The 17709-nt window shown below is 41.1% G+C and overlaps 1 protein-coding gene across 1 annotated transcript in view; it reads right to left on the reverse strand.

The window, feature by feature from the left end:
* The window catches only part of jakmip3 (Janus kinase and microtubule interacting protein 3), a 179795-nt gene that overhangs the window by 26206 nt on the left and 135880 nt on the right, over window positions 1-17709 (reverse strand). The window contains exons 10-15 of the mRNA XM_048608918.1: window positions 13744-13872; window positions 10000-10083; window positions 9123-9185; window positions 8869-8967; window positions 7108-7206; window positions 6918-6977 (exon numbers count right to left, since the gene is read on the reverse strand). Coding sequence (XP_048464875.1) covers window positions 6918-6977; window positions 7108-7206; window positions 8869-8967; window positions 9123-9185; window positions 10000-10083; window positions 13744-13872 — 534 coding nt within the window. The remainder of the gene's footprint in view (window positions 1-6917; window positions 6978-7107; window positions 7207-8868; window positions 8968-9122; window positions 9186-9999; window positions 10084-13743; window positions 13873-17709) is intronic.

Below are 17709 nucleotides of genomic sequence, written 5' to 3' on the forward strand. Positions count from 1 at the left end.
TGGAGTGTGGAGGGGGTGGGGTTTAGAAAATAACTAATTAGCATACTTACCTGGTTACAAGGCTCATGTGATTTGCATGATTTATGTGCCTTAGAAACAGCCCATACCATGTAGGGCTGAGTTGCAGGTTTTCCTACACTATTCCTAAACTCACGGACAATATCAGGTGAGACAACAAGGTGCAGGGCTGGATGAACACAGCAGGCCAAGCAGCATCATAGGAGCAGAAAGGCTGACGTTTCGGGCCTAGACCCTTCTCTAGCATCTGCAGTTCCTACTATCTCTGAGACAATATCAGGTGTCAGGAATCTCAGAGACAGAGAACATCCATGGAGGAGGCTGGAGGTTCATACTCGGATTGAGGAGACTAAGTTCATGAGGATTTAAACAAGGCTGGAAGATTCATCTAGCTTTGGCTTGAAAATGGAATCTTTAAGATGACTCTCACTGTGGAAGTCAATTCAGAGATTACTACTGGAAGGGAAAGAGAAAGTAATCCATCAGCAGCTGAGAATAGCTTTGGAGTAATACCTGAAGATTAAAGTTTTCAACTGCAATTCCAATCAAGTATAGCAGAATTGTCGAGAGGGATTTTTGGTCGGTTTAAAAGTTAAAAGGGGTGTCTTTTTCTGTACTTTAAAGTATAAGTTACCTACTGAATAGTGTTGGATAATGTTGCTTTCACTTGCTTATTACATTAAAAAGCTTAAACTGTGAAATCTTGTCATGTGATCCTTCTAGTCAGACACTGGAAATATGAATATCTTTTTAAAATTTTCAGTCTCAATGGGGATTATAACAAGGGCAATGATTCAAATCATAAACGGTAAACCATAATTATTAAGGATGAAGCATATGATTTAATAATAGTGTTACAGTTCAATTTTACTGCAATACAGTTCCCAACCATTTCTGTGCATGATTTGTGAGTGGGCAGCTGCAGCTCAGGTTGCCTTGAAAACTGGATTCTGGACTCCAGTGTAGCTTTTTATTCCATCAGGATTCCTGCATGAAGCCAACTTGAGTGATGGACTCAGCTGTTTGTCAGGTCGGGAACTCTGGTGCTACGTTAGACAGTGCGAGGAGGTGAGCAAGGCACAGTACAGCTCAGAGCTCTGGAGGTAATTGTGAGGTGTCAAAAGACAGATTAGGACAGAGACAATAGGTGGTGATCGGCTTCATCCTGGCAAAATGGGGTCAGATGACAGGGTGGACAAGCTCAGATAATGGTGAAGGAATGAAGGGAACAGGTGGTTGCAGGAGAAGCAGCTGTCACCTAAAAACATTGCTGAAAAACAGTTTCCTAGATTTCCTGAGGCCACGGTTAACTTTAAAATAGGGGGAATAAAAGCATATAACTTAACGAAAACGGTGCTACAACCAACCCCGCTAAGTCTTGTATATTAGTTCCATTTAATTGTACAAGAGATTGGACATGAACTGGGAACTCACTTGCGTCCCTATAAATAGGAACAGGCTTAAACTGTGATTGCTAGTTTAGGAGCTACAGGTTTTATATATGCAGGTCTATAAGTAAATGTCTTAGTCTATAAAAATCAGGGCTGGTTCCATCCTTCATCACCAGGTTTGCTGAACAGTAACACCAGCTTCCAGTGGCAAGTTGGTTGTGTTTTGTCCCCCTCTTCCAGCTTTGTTAAAAGAAATGGTTCAAGAGAGCCTGGGTTCAGATCTGAGATTTTAGAAATAATTATATCTGACCCAATACAAAACTCACCTGTTTTGATGTTTTAATATTTGTTTCCATAAGGAATTATGGCTTATAGCAATTTCAGATTGTCTGCCAGCAGGCATACTGGGGGACTCCTAACATGCTATCAATGATTTCCCACCTATTAAAAAGAATGGATGTAAAAACATAGACATCCACCTGTACGTTCTTCATACATACACTACCTGCAATGAAGAATGAGGAAAATAAATGGTAATATTAGAGATTTGTAATATATGCATGATTATTGGTGCTGAGAAGAAACATTACTGAGCTTGGTCTTTTTCTTAAAACTAATGATCAGATATCTCTGGGCGTACGGCAATGGTTTGAATAATTACATTATGGTGCATTAGAAGACACAAAGTGTTTTCAGTAGATTCAGAGTTTTCTGCAAATACCATCTCATGCCTTTTAAAGAAGGCCAGGTTTAGCTTTAACTGTCCAAATTTTAACGGATGGTATTCAATATAAGTCTGCTTATTTATTTAGATAAATGATTAGGGAGTGAAATTTGATAGCTCCCAAAAGAAAGTGCACGAATGGCATTGCACAATTCACCCATGTCCATTCGTTACAATTCAGGCAGCACACAAGCTTTGGTTTACCAACACACTGAACAAGTATGTAGCCCAGCAGTAAATGAATGATTGCTATGCCATCCAAAAGCAAACCTATACTTTCGAAATGGGAAGTTCATTCGGGTTGGAACAGATGCTGGAAACAGCAAGGGAAGAGAATCTGACTGGTAATAGTGACAATGGTGCAACAGGAGCAAGAGAATGCTCCAAAGTTCTTAGAAACAGCACTTGAGGTAGGAGGTGGAGAAGTGGAGAAATGTCCCACATTCATAGAAGGCACAGGGAGACACTTGGGATACACAACGGGACCAAAAAGCCTTTGCGGTCAATGCCAGTAGTACAGCCTTGAGGACCTGAATATAGTACTGTAAAAGTTTCAATGATCCCACACAAATGCTAAAAATCAATGAATTCATTTTTATATTCCATATCCTATCAGTTCAGCCAGTAGCCTAGATACTGCTCACACATCTTTACTCTCTTACCGAGAGTTTATTTCAATTGAGAATCATTCTGAAAATTTATAGCTTTGCCTCAGCGTGATACAGTAAGCAGTGCTACAGGCTTAACATCTACAGCTCACAGTTTGCACACAGTGCCAGCTATTCAACCACGATAGCCATATCACCCAAACAGATTGCACCACACTCATTCACACTCTTCCCACACTCTTTGTGGGACAAAGTGATGCATAACCAGATGGAGCAGCACCTAAAAGCTCACTATCTTTTGAGTGGGAATGACTGAGTTAGTCACAAGCAATAAACTGCAAATACAAAAGATGGCAATATACTCATGGCTCATGTCATTTCATATTGCACTTGCCACTCCTCCACAACCTTCCGTGATTTACAAGTTTCAGATGGTGAAAGCATGCAGCTGTTGCTTTCGCCACTTCCCTTCACCATGACCTTTCTCTTCTCAAATAACCAAGAAAACAACTTAACCAAGCAGTGCTGGACGATCAATTGGTGGAAAAGCAGGAAGATAGTGATGAAATAGAATCACCACCAATTGCCTGCACACTGGCAGCCACCTTTCCAGAGACTGACAGGGTGCTCACTTCAGGTAATAATTTAGAGCTGGAATCTGCATGGGAAGAGGTAGCAGGCAAGAGAAAGCTGCAGCCAGAGCAGGGGTTAAGTGCAGTTTTAGATACCAGGCTGTGCTAGCACTTGCTAGAGTGTGAAGTGTAGCATGAATTCTGGATGAAAAGTACTCAGGCGAACACCCTGTTGATGTGACCTACAGAAGTAGGCTTGACAGTTGTGTGTGATGAAATGCTTGGTGTATTGGCAGGCCCTTCAGAAAAATGTGGTCAGTGTAAAGAAGTGCATAAGAGTCAGCCTCTAACTGACTGAGATTGCAGCCTATCCTCCCCATTTTGGAAGTGTTAGCCAACTCTGCAAGAACACCTGTGAACCCTTTCATGATACAGTGTCTTACAGTACAGGCAGAAGCAATCCAAACTCTTGTTTATACAGTGGAAGGTCAGATTTCCAACATGCAGCTATGTCCTTTAGGAACTGACCAGCCCAGACGGCAGTGGTTGCTACTAAGACATTCTTGACAATGGGCACTGAGGTTTTCCCCGTGCCCTTGATACCCTCAGTGTTTTCTTCAAGGGCTGTTCAATATGGAGGACTACTGATTCATCAGCAACAGACATTAGTACACAGTAATCCGAAAGAGATTTCCTTGACCATATTTGACCTCTGCCATAAGACTTCATGGAGTCCATGGTCACTGTTGAGGACTCCCAGGGCAGCTTCCTCCTTACAGTATACACTGTTAGCCCCCTGATGTTAGTCAGGAGAATTTTGCAGAGTTAACTTTAGTTTGTCATTTTCAGCTCCTATTTTAATGTCAGGTGGCTGGTTTGATTTCATTCCATTTTGTGTGACATTTTAGTGGTTCGATGCAATTGAATAGCTTTCTAGATTATTTCAGAAGGCAATTACGAGTCAACCAAATAGACCCAGTGATGTTGGCAGATTTCTTTCACTAAAGAACACTATTGAGTCAGAAATATTTTTACAAGGATCAACTGTGGTTTCATGATCATCGTTAGACCTTTAATTCCAGATTTACTTAAAATACAAGTTGCACCCTTTGGCATGTTGGGATTTGAATCCATATCCCCAGACCATTACCTGAGTCTCCAGAGTGCTAGTCCCAATACAAGACCACTACACCAAAGCCTCCCTAGTGATGGCAAGGTTGTATGGCATGCAGCAGACCATAACGAATTTCAACATGGACCGTGATAGCATTGTAGGGCTCCTCTAGAGCCATCCGAGCAGTAAGAGAGTTTTTTTTAACCACTCCAATTGTCTGTTCAATCACATTTTGTGTGACTGCATAACTTTTGTCATATCCATTCTGCTGACTTGTGCTTGGTGTATGTTGGAGTCATGAGTCAGCTGGTCTGTGGATAGCCCATGCTGTCCAATAGCGACCCCAGGCTTGCTCAAATGTTGATGGCGCAGAGTGCTGGTGTGGAACAAAGACAACTCAATTGCTGCTGGCATTTTGTTTTGATTCATTCACATGAAGTAGGCGTCATTGGCTAGGCCAGCATTTATTGCCCACCCCTATTTGCCCAAAAGGCAGTTAAAACTCAATCTCACTGCTGTGGGTCTGGAGTCACATGTAGGCCAGTGGAATCGTGATCATGATCGGACCCTTAATTCCAGACTCTTTCCATTGAATTCATCTGCCATAGCAGGATTTGAGCCCAAGGCCCCAATGCATTCCCTGGATTTCTGGATTAACAGTCCCTTGATAATACCACTATACCATCACCTCCCCATTTACTAAGCACTGACCTGCATGAGCAAAATGCCAGCTAGCTATCAAGGGAGTGGAGTCCGTCTGGTTGCGCTACATCTCACAATTGACATGCAGTGCCCATGAAAGAGACATCTGCCCTGGCATTGGGCAGCCTGCAATCTTTGTGAAATCACATGCAGTTTCTCTCTGATGAGGGAAAATGAAAGATATTCAGCTCTTCCTGCACAGAATCTGTTGTTATGGTGAAGTAGGAGATATTGCAAATATTGCCCCCCAGCCCCCCACCCCCACCAACAGGACTGACATCACCTGCACAGACAGCGGCAATGTTGTCGTTGTCTTTTTCTGAGCTGCCGCTCAGATTGTAAAAGCAGAAGGTTTCTACAAGCACCTCTTAATGCAACAGAGACTCTTATAAATGAGACAGAATCATATGGTGGTGATGGGGTCTCCAACATCGGCTGGAGTCCTAGTGAGACCCCTGGCCACTTTTTTCAGGGAGGCAGGCTGCCATCTTGTGCCACTCAGACACTGAAAGGTGGTGGGCCTTCCCCTGGGATCAGTGCTTCTCATTGAGGTCTCGTGGCTGTTTGGAGCTCAGCAACTCTTTGATTCTGAACAACATCACCAGGTCGACAGCAAGGGCAAGACTGTGGCTTTAGCAGCTCCCCTGCTTCCTGTGGTCCCTCTATTGCGCACTGCATAATTTATACGAGGGATCCTCCTCTCCCCGCTGCCCACACAATAAGGATTTATTTGTTGTGCTTTCTGTAGGATCAACACAGGGCTAATACCAGTGGTGGCAAGATGAGGTTGCCCAGTGTGCATTAAGTGTCCACTTAAGAAGTACAAATGGCCATGAGGTGGCAATGCCATCTGCAGGCCTTCCTGACAAGGACTGTTTCAGGCTGAAATTGACAGGGTTTCCACTCGCTTTTCCTCTACCAGATTAAATGCAAATCCCCAAACCACCCATGTAGGAGGACGCTTGATTCTGGCCACAATTTCTCACTGATGTTGAGGTAGGACAATAGGTCACTGAAGACCTTAAATGGATACGGCTTCCTGTGGTGGCTCTTCTCCCTCTGTTGCTTTGCCCTTTTCCAACAGCTTGCACTCTACTACGGCCCAGGCTGGAAGCCAAATTTCACACCTATTTCTATAGCAGTTGCAGGTCTGAGCAGAACTCTTGAGGTCGAGAGAAAGTCCTTCAGCACATGGTCACCTCTTTTCTTGTTGGCTTGAACAGATTTCAATAAGTGCATTGCACCACCAAATGCTTTTCGACATCCAGCAGCAGCCAATAGAAATCCATCAGCCACTAACCTGATGATGCCCCATGCTGGGGGTAGGGAGGGGTTTCACTGAGGGTGATGGAGGGACGGTCATCCAGATGCTGAATAATCAACACACACTGAGCTGTGCCCAAAGTCAAAAAAGAGCATCAGTTGCATTATTGAGATTGAAAGTGGCACTGTTGGCTCAAATCAGTCTAAAACAATGATCAACATCGCAAGCTGCCTGCTTTGCATTCATTCAGCACATGCACTGTGTGCCCACGCTGACACATTCCCCACAATGGTGCTCCATGCAGCCAGGACCAAAACAGTGTGTCAGAAATACAGATGTCATTTTGGAACTGAAATGGCATCCACAGGACTAAATATACACTTGGCAATTGTGTGGCATAAGAGTTTGCTGTTGTACAACATACAAAGTTGAGTAATGCTAATTATAAAATTCACCCGGGCAAGTGCCCCTGACAGGTCTACAAAGTACAAAAGAAATCATGCATGATCAGAAAAGCAACCTACACTTACGGCGTTATCTCCTAAAATATCCAACTGTTTCATGAGGTCTGCTATTGTAATGTCCTGAAAAATAAAACCAGGAAAAACAATTTTAAAAATGTCTAACAATGCGTTAAATGTCTCAGTCTGTCTCATTATTAAGATGCATTAAAACTCTGTCTTCTAAGGAAATACAACAAGAGGTGGCACCTACTGTTACTCCTTCTGCCTCACAGTAGACTTGGAGAGGACTCATCTCCTCTGGAAATGGGATGTGATGAAAATTAATGGCAGGTGATCGTCGTTCTCGTTCCTGAAAGAAAATAATTTTTTTTTTAGGAAAACAAAGTGTTCTTTTTACAAATTGACAAACAAATCCCAATAAGGGAAAGGGATTTTTTTGATATACAAAAGTTATGGATCTAATCATCTTGAGGGGTAGGGACTGTGGGGTGAGAACATTGACTGGGGATTGTTGAGTTGTATAAGGAAGTGGAGGTGGATGAGGGAGTGCTGAGTGGGTGAGGAGGGGGTGGGGAGAGATGGGAGATATTCTGTACCAGGTCCTAAGCAGTTGATTTAAAGTTGTTGGTAGAATTATTTAAATCTCACAGCAAATTCAGGCATCTACCAGAAGCCTCCAATGGCTTAGTCATTGAGTTGCTCAGTGCTCCAGGCAGTGTATTTTAACCACTGGGAATTTGAAGTTCATGCATAAGTGCAGCACATGTATGACCTGGGACTCCCTCTGGATCTTTAACTGTAACAATGGCAAACATCTCAGATGTTGGTGCTTTTTCATCCAAAAGATCCAGCCCACTAAATATTTTACCAAATTATTTGCAGATAATGAGGTTGATCTAGGCTAATAATTTTACAATGATTGCACCAGCATTCCCAAGATCAAACCACTTAGCTGAAACAAGGTGTGGGATCCTTTGAACAAATGGTAATAAAACTTGTTTTGCAAAGTTCTGAATGAATGTCATGCACGAAAATAGTCACGCTGGCCTGGGATAGTGATAACGGTGGCAGTGAAACTATCCACACTTGCCATCATTAATCTATAAATGTAATAGTCATCTCTCGTGTTCCCATTGGAAATGTGATACTCTGCTCCTTCGCAAGGTGCTACATTGCAATCTTCAATGTGCAACCTGTGGATCTAATGCGAATGTCAATCTTTTATGCAGTATTCTTCCTGTCAAAACTTTTGAAAATGTTAAGCCTTTTTGATTGAAACGACTAAGGTTTTAGAGCATATTGAACCGTAAACTTTCGAACAACATCTCTGCTCATGAAAAACTAATTTTACAAGTCTGAAGTGTCAGTCTTTCAGAAAAACAGTTGAATTTCCTCCTTTTCTTTTGTTTGTAAGCTATGTTTATGATATTTCAGCTTCGACCTCAATTTTATGCATACGTCCCTTTTAACTACCTGTAAAATGATTAAAACATGCATTTTAAATCACACCTTTTACTTTCTGTTTTGTTGCCTATAAGAATTCTTCAATCCAACTGGTTGATCAGTCAGCTTACTGGATATTGCAGATTTCTATATGTGATATCTGACTCAAGAGCAGCAGAATTTGCTAGAGCCTGCTAGGATTTTGTGAGCAGCTTTTATCAAGGATACAAAGGATGCTGCCCCTACATTACTGAACACAAAATCTGGACGAAGATGATATAAATTATGGCAGCTGAATCAGTTTATTATGAAGCATGTTCATTAATGTAATGGCTCAGCTTATAGTTATCAGGAAGAGCACTTCTGCTCCAGGTGTGTACAGCGATGTGAATTAATTTGTGAAGATTGCCTTTTTTCAGCAGCTCTACTGAAATTGAAAAAATGCCCTTAAAAATGGAAAGAAATTTTCACAAATGAATTCACAAATGTTGTTACATACCATTCAGAGGAATTCTTCCCCATCAATGAAATAGGGAAAGGTCAACAAAACCCCTCAAACTTGTCTTACTTCAAGTTCTAGGATGCGAAACTCTAAAAGCTCATTTTGATCTTTCACATCCTGCACATCGTGTCTAAGGCGATTTTCTTCACACTCCATTTGCCGAATCTGTGAAAATTAAAAAAAAAGCATTCATTTTAGCCCCTCTTTCTGTTAATTCAACGAGGATGCCTTGACTTTGAATCAAGCTACATGAAAAACAGGAAATTCAGATAATGAAGTGATGTTTTATAATTCTACTTGCATCTGAGGAAACAAAATACCTTTTCGAGTAGTTCTTGGTTCCAGCGATAAAGTGCTTGTTTCTCTTCGATCCATTTCATGTCCTCAGAAATAAAATGGACAAAATGTGTTTTTGAAGTTCTCAGGCAGATTTTAAAATGCTTGCTGCACATAACCCAAACTATAATGAATGTGGTTTGTACTCTATTCTTAAATATCAAAATGCAAAATGAACAGTCTCTTTAATTACTTATTTCTGGTCTGGGTTTTCTGATGCTTCTCTATCCTTGTCCCCTTTCCTTTGCTCCTTCTATGCAGATTGGTCCTATAAATGCCGATGACACCCAGTTCAACCATATACACCAATCTTAATACATAAGTGCCTCAGGGCTGTAATATTGCTCGTCCTCATTTTGCTGATTTCTTCAAATTTTGTGAATCAGAAGTTTACTTGGTAACTTAACAGGCAAGTAGTTATTTTAGCTAAACGTGATGAGTATGTAATATGGATATCTTTGAGGTTCTACATTTTAGTGTGATATCTTTTGAGAAGTCCAAAATGATAGATACATCAGACAAAAGATTTTTGTCATATCAACAACCTAACCTTTGTCTATCTTTTCTATAATGCTGTGATTAAAAATGCATTTTAAATGCTTTTAGCTGGTGGAAGGTGATTGTTTGAAAATAGTATGCCCCAAAGATTTTAAGGCAAACTACTTCTAGAACTCTGAAAACTGACTCAGTCATTTCCTTGAAGAGACAAGTGAACCTTAAAGATGATATTTGTCGTCAAATAGAAGTCCCTTGCATTGGACACATTCTTAACAGAGAGACCCATTATACTCAGAGAAGATAGCTCATGATCACCCAACAGGGCTTCAATAGCCTGTTTGATATCATGCAGTTAATTATTACCTGCCCCTGCTGTGCAAGAGCCTTCTCCAGATCTTCAATTTTAGTTTGATATCTGTGGTTTTCTGCCTGTAATTGTTCACGAGTCTAAAAGAAGAATATAAGGGGGGACAGTGAACAAATACTTTTGCTATCATCACCTTTCACAAAGTATCAGTTTCAAATTCAATTTGCTCAGGTATTTGCCCATATGAAAAGTGAAATATTCTAAACTGTTGCACTAAAATATCTCTGTATATATTGTGTACTAAGGGCTCTTGTGGTTCAGTGATAGTATCCTTACTTCTGATCTGGGAGGCCCAGGTTCACCTGCTCCAGAGCAGTGCCATAACGCCTCTGAACAGGTTGGTTAGAAATATCTGCAATGTACATTATCTCTAGCTTCCTCCATTTCTCCTACTCACCATTCCTCATTTTACAACATCATGACAAAAAGTAAGATGTTTGTTTTGATTTTGAGAAGAAATGTGGATGAGATTCAATTTAGAAATCTCTGTTCTTGAAAAAAGAATCAGCTAATTATTTGAAATAAATTGCTGTCTAATCATGTCTATAAATACTCAATAACTGAACAGGTACAGTATCTTCTTTAACCAGTACCTCAGGATTAAGGAGGACTTGCTTCCACTCCTATTTGATAGGTTCTGAAATGGTTCATAATTCCAAAGCGTGATTTCCAGACTCTGCCACATGCGGAGCAGCTGTTAGGCTTGGCAGATGATATTTTTAGTGGTTTGTGTGCAATCTCCAATGCTTTGATTTCAATCCGCATGTTCCCAAAGTCTCTTGATGCATCCGGTCCCTTTTCCACTTTGGTCAATCACAAGTCAAGGACTCCTAAGAATCAAAATGTGTTTTTAATCTCTCCAAGGATGTATCGAAGACATCCCTAAAGTATTTCAACTGCCTTCCTGGGAATCTTCTGCCATGACTGAATTCCAAATAGAACAATTGTTTTGGGAGTCTGGTATCAGTCTTGACCCAGTCAGCAGAGCTGGTTTTAAGTGATTAGTGCCTTGATGCTGGAAGAGATGTTGCTGTTTGACTACTTTTCTTGCCACCAAACTGGGAAGAACTTGCGAAAACTCTGCAGTTGGCTCCTCACCAATGCTTTGCAGTGCCTGCCATAGGTTGTATCTTCGAAGCATATCATTGCTGAGCTACCACCAAACTCCATTAGTCAGGACTTGTATCTCATATCCACAGCTTCACCTCACCTTTATACACTTGGCACTGTTGGAAAATCTTCATACTAACTTCTCATAGCCTGCACACACTGCCAGCTATTCAATCAGAACAGCAACATCACTTGAACAGATTGCCCTGCGCTCACTTTCCTCTCTCGTGCAGGAAGATATCCAGAGACATCAGGAACAAGGAACATCAGAACATGGGCCATTCAGCTCCTCGAGCCTCTTCCACTATTCAATGAGATTATGGCTGATTTGTGGCCTCACTAATTGGAGAGGAATGGGCACAGTAACATGTCCTGATTTGATGGAGGAGACATTTGATCTTATCTTATTGGAACCACCTTCACTGAGCCTGAGACCATGGTCAGGCTGGAAATTGTTAGTCATGTTGGTTTGCTTATATGTAACTAACTTCCTCACAACTCAATTTCTTCTTCATCTCACAATCTCTTTTGGTTTACAGATGGGGTATCCATGCACATTTTGCTTCACACCCGAGCCTCATTTCTTCACTGCATACAGGCCCTCTTGCCTTTTCCTCCTTTCAGATAACTATGAATTGCAACCTGGCAAAGACAAGGTACAGGTTCCAATTCACACTAGAAAAAGCTTGTATGTAAGTTCTGCTACACAGGCTTCAGATGAGCACACTGATGGGACAGCCTACAGAAGACGGATGATGCATGTACTGTGAACTGATTGGTGCATTGGCTCACCTGCCAGAAAGTCTGCAGTCAATGACAAGGAACATGTGAGGAGTTTGGCATCAACGTGACAAAGAGTTTTGCACAGAGCCTGAAATGTAACCTTTACAGGATGAAAGCTCATTAGTTCACAGTGGAGCCACATGCAATTATTCATGAGCAGATTGGCTATAAAAGGGATGTTTAAGTGATCTTCTTACTTTTTCCGCTCCTCTGCTGGTTGACTTATAACCAATGGTAAGGACTGTGATTTATAAAGTTGCACAGCATGTAGCAAACATGACAGATCTCAGTCACCTCTTTGCTAAGTACTGCAGGGCTCCTTCAGAGCAATACAGGTGGAGCAAACATCCTTTTAGCATACCAATGGTACAATCCATCACATTTGTCTTGTAGCATGAGCATAATTGTTTCCATGCTGCCCATAAGCACATAGATTGCTTACCCGAGCCTGGAACCTCATCAACAATGTATAGGCCATAACACCAGTCTCCACCTCTGATTTATTGTAGTGGCTCAAATGCAGAAAGCACAGTGGATCTTCTTCGAACGGAGTGATACCTGGCATTGAATGGTATGAAAGGTATAGTCACATACCAAAGGGATACTGAGGTAATGCAATCTTCCTGAGGTTGTGGTATGTGGTGCAGTTAACACACAGTTCCAGGAAAGCAACATGTGTGCGGTCAGCGATGCTCAATACCAGGCGGATGTCTGCAATACACACAAGGCCATCTGCCCTTGCTATGTGCTTATCTCTGGCAAAACTGAATGAAATACATTCAGCTCTAGGGAACCAAGAATGTCAATGATTTCCTGTCTGTAATAGCTGATGGCAAACTGGGTGATATATGGCAAACTTCCAACTACTCCTGGTAGATACCAGACACACAAAACCTCACGGCCACAATCAGCTCCATGGCCACTAGCAATGTCACCATCAACTTCCTCTGAGGTTTCATTTGTGGCTGCAGCAGGTAGTTGATTTCACTGAAGACATTCCTCCCTCCCCCGCCCACCTGTCCCTGAAGTGCAGATATCACTCACACCATGTCTTGCTGATGTTCCCTGAACATCCTGGGTGATTCTAGCCATGGTGTAAACCCTTCTCTCTCTCCGTCACCTATCCCAATCATGTTGTATTCCAAGGGGAATTAAAACTTCTGCATGCATGCTAGCGAACAAGTTGTTGACACATTGTTTTTAAAATCAGGACAAAGTTCTAAAGCATATGCTACACTATTACGTGTAAACTTCAGCAGCTTAAAAAAAATGCTAGAAGGCTTCAAACACTTCTATTAATGGCAGCAACAGCCAGAGGAAATCATGCAGTAACAAAGCTGTACGTAATTGATGATCTGTTTAAGTTGCGCTGCTGGTCGTGGGAGCTCATTCCTCCTCTGAATGATGTTTAGCTATATGTATTTAGGACATTTGTTAGGTGAAGCGTTGAGATGAAAATGACAGTACTGGTGTCAAAATAGTGTTACACACTGACATTTCGATTTGTATACTTCTGGAAGACACACCATTCCTGTGCACAATAAAACTCATCTAAATCTTGTCTGGTGTAGTTCACACCAGAGCTGTGCGCACATCGCAGATATAATTTAGAAGCAAAAATTAAGGCACGAAGGGATCAGATTTCATGGAAGATACTTCTTTACAGACAATAATTTATGTTGCCTTCATATACTAATTAGCTCTACATGTTTAAAGGCTTGCTTGCCCACTTACACCTAGTTATTTTATTGTTAGAATTAACAAACAGGAAAATGTCCCTACCATAATGAAACAGCATTTTATGCTTCTCCAGGTTCAGTCTGAAGCCAGATTATTTTCATCAATACCTTTACTTCTCGTTCAGCATCTAAGGTTCCACCAACTTGTTCCTGTAACAATGCATATGCCCTTTGCAAAGCCTGATATTCCATGGTCAGCTGACGAAAGCGTAGTTCAGTCTCTTCTTTTGCCATTCCCTAAAAACAAAAAAAAATGAATGCTCCCGCAGGTTTCATTAGTCTGCTATCTCAATCATAGATTGGTGAAAATGTGTGCATAGCAGTGAATGTTATGCCACTGTGTTTTAAGTAATAACATTTAGGATGTTAAAGCAGGAGTATCCTCTATTTCATTAAGACTAATCATGACACTGCTTTCATGGGCAAATGGTAGACATACAGCTTTTGGAAAGTGTTAGCTATTCTGTCAGAGTCAGCAAGCAATGCTGATGAATTTCTGATATTACGTGAGGCATGAGATGATACTAAGCTGAGGTGAGGTACTTCTCATGGAAAGAGAATGAAAATTGAGAGATGTTGTATCTCTCAGTATTGCTACATGATTCAAAGGCACCTGTTTGAGTACAACATGCAAAGTGGCCTGGTAATGTATTCATTGTACAATCTCTTCACTACAAAATAACACTTGAAAAGAAATTAAGTGAATCATAACAACACCTTATACTTAAAAGGTGCTTTTAATGTAATAAAATATTCCAAGGAACATCACAAACCTAATAATATAAACAACATTTAACTTACAACCATATACTGCAACAACATGGGATAATGCTAAAAGCTTAGTTAAAGGGATATACTTTAAGGAGTGTGTTAAATGAAAAAGGGGAATTTTTGGGCCTAGGCAGCTGAAAGTACAACAAACAAAGTTAATGTGAACAAAGTTAGAGCAATTAAAATCAGGGATCCTCAAGAGGCCCAAACTAGAGGATTTCAGGTATCTCTGAGGGTTGCTGGTAGTACAGAACTTGAATATTGCCGAAAAGAGAGATACGTTGTTAACCTTTTCATCTTACCCTCATCAGGAGACTAAATGACTATAAAACCATAAGATAAAGGTGCATAATTAGGTTATTCGGCCCATTGATTCTATTCACAATTCGACCATGGATGGTATGTTTCTCATCCACATTCTCCTGCCTTCTCCCCATAACACTTGATCCCCTATCTCTGTCTTAAACACACTCAATAGTGTAGCCTCCACAGTATTCTGCAGCAATGAGTTCCATGGATTCACCATCATCTGGCTGAAGAAAGTTTTCCTCATCCCAGTTCTAAAGGGTTGTCTCTTCACTCTAAGGCTGTGCCCTTGGATCCTAATCTCTCTTACTAGTTGGAACATCTTCTCCATGTCTATTCTATTCAGGCCTCTCAATATTCTGTAAGTTTCAGTGACATCTGCCTTTTCCTTCTAAACTTAATCGAGTACAGATCCAGAATCCTCATATGACAAGCCCTTCATCCCCAGAATCAAATGTTGTAAACTTCTTCTGGACTCCCTCCAATGCTAGCACATCCTTCCTTAGATTTGGGGCCCAAAACTGCTCACAATATTCCAAATACAGTCTGACGAGAGTCTTAATCAGCCTCAGGTGTTCCAGCCCACTTGAAATGAATGCTAACATTGCATTTGTCTTCCCAACTGTAAACTGAACCGGCATACTAACCTTAACAGAATCCTGAACAAGGACTCCTAAGTCCCTTTGTGCTTCAGACTTCCAAAGCCTTTCCCCATGTAGAAAACAGTCTACACCTCTATTCTTCCTACCAAAGTGTATAACGTCACATTTTCCCACATTGCATTCCATTTGCCACTTCTTTGCCTACACTCCTAGCCTAAGTCCTTCTGCAGCCTCTCTGCTTCCTCAACACTGCCTGTCCCTCCACATATCTTTGTGTCATCTGCAAACATTGCAACAATGTCCACAGTACCTTCATCCACATCTCTAATATATAACATGAATAGTTGTGGCCCCAACACTGACCCATGCAGAACTCTGCTAGTCACCAGGTGCCATGCTAAAAAAGACCCCTTTATTCCTACTCACTGCCTTCTGCCAGTCAGCCAATTCTCCCTCCATGCCAATGGCTTGCTCCTAATACGGACCCTTATCTTAGATAGCAGCCTCCTGTGCGGCACCTTGTCAATACAAATACACGTATGTCAAATTTCAAACCACAGCAACAATATATACCATTGGAGATAAGATGTAATGGTTAGATGTAAACACTTATTTGTTGAAGCTTCACCATGAAGAAAACAATAGTGAACTCTAGCTTCCCTATGCTTCCAGGTAATTGATAACAGGCACAAAGTTGAAACAAAAAACAGAAATTGCTGGAGAAACCCAGAAGGTCTGGCAGCAGCTCTGCAGAGAAAGTAGAGTTAAGTTTCGGATCCAGTGACCTTTCTTCTTTCACTAAGTTTGAATATTCTGCTTTTATTTGCAGAGAACAAATTTCTGCATATGAATATAAGTTGCTTCTCGCAAAAGTAAATGGGCCATGTTTTAAGACAACAAGGTGCAGGGCTGGATGAACACAGCAGGCCAAGCAGCATCATAGGAGCAGAGAGGCTGACGTTTTAAGCCATGTTTTAAGCTTTGTTCTGAAGAAAAGTCATACCAGATTTGAATTTTTTCTCTCTCCACAGATGCTGCCAAACCTATCAAGTTTCTCCAACGTTATCTACTTTTATTTCAGATTTTCAGTATCCATGGTATTTTGCTTTTATTTATTTATGACCTTGGGTAATTATCTTAAAATGGCTGTTGCTGTAGCTAATTGTGCATTCAAACTTTTTCAGGAAGTCACATTTAACAATAGACGATTTGTTTTAGATTTTGTAAGCACTGACTGGATCTGAATTCTGTCTATCACAAACATCAAGACGGCAGATAGATTCCAAACAGACAACACATAACTTCAGCTGTTCATACTTTAATTTATGCAGCTGCAGCGGGTAAAGAAAGCATAAATTGTTGTGGACAATTTGGTAAAAAGAAATGAGTTTGGAGCTGGATGATAAATGAGGTGTTGGAATAAAGAATGGGAGAGTCAGTGACTGAATGAGAGAAGCTAAGCAGTTGGTAGGAGCAGGCTAACAACTGGAGTAGCCATTGAGCAAGTGCAGAGGAAGGCAGCCACATTAACCATGACAATAGCGTAGCATATTACAGGTGCCTCTCTACTGTCCTCTCTGTTTCTACTGGGGAGGTGTAATGAGAGATTATGCAATAATAGTTACATGCAGTTGAGCATACGCTAGTCCTTTCTCAGTGGAACCAGTACATGTGCAATATTTGGACTGCCAGAGGCATTCAACAAGGTACCTCACAAAAAGTTAAGTCTAAGAGCCCATAGTGTTGGAGTAATATATTGGCATGGACAGAAAACTGGCTTATGGACAGGAAATAGTGAGTGGTAATAAGGAGTTCTTTTTCAGGTTGGTGATCCACGACTGGTGACATTCCACAGGGATCAGTTCAGACACCCGCAACTATTTACAACATATTAATGACTTGGAAGAAGGAAGTGAATGTACTGCAGCTAAATTTGCGGATGATAGAAAAATAGGCGGAAAGACAGGTTGTGAGGAGGGATAAAAACAGTTTACACAGATAGATTGATAGGTTAAGCAAGTGTGCAAAAGGTTAGCAAATGGAATACAATGTGGAAAAGTGAAAAATTGTTAATTTTGGAAGGGAGAACAATGGAGCAAAGTATTATTAAAATGAAAAAAAAACTGCAAAAAGCTGAAACACAAAGGGACTTGGGGATACTTGTGCACAAAACATCAAAAGCTAGCACACAGATGCAGCAGGTAATCAGAAAGGTTAATGGAATGTTAGTGCTTAATTCAAGGGTTTGGGGTATAAGAGTAGGGATGTCTTGCTGCAACTGTACAATTTGCTGGTGGGACAACATCTGGAGTACTGTGAGCCAGTTTTGTCCCATCATTTAAGGCAAGATATCATTTCATTGGATGCAGTTTAGAGAAGGTTCACTTGGATGATC

This window comes from Rhincodon typus, chromosome 20, assembly GCF_021869965.1.
Source record: "Rhincodon typus isolate 14 chromosome 20, sRhiTyp1.1, whole genome shotgun sequence".
In the NCBI taxonomy this organism is placed as follows: Eukaryota; Metazoa; Chordata; class Chondrichthyes; order Orectolobiformes; family Rhincodontidae; genus Rhincodon; species Rhincodon typus.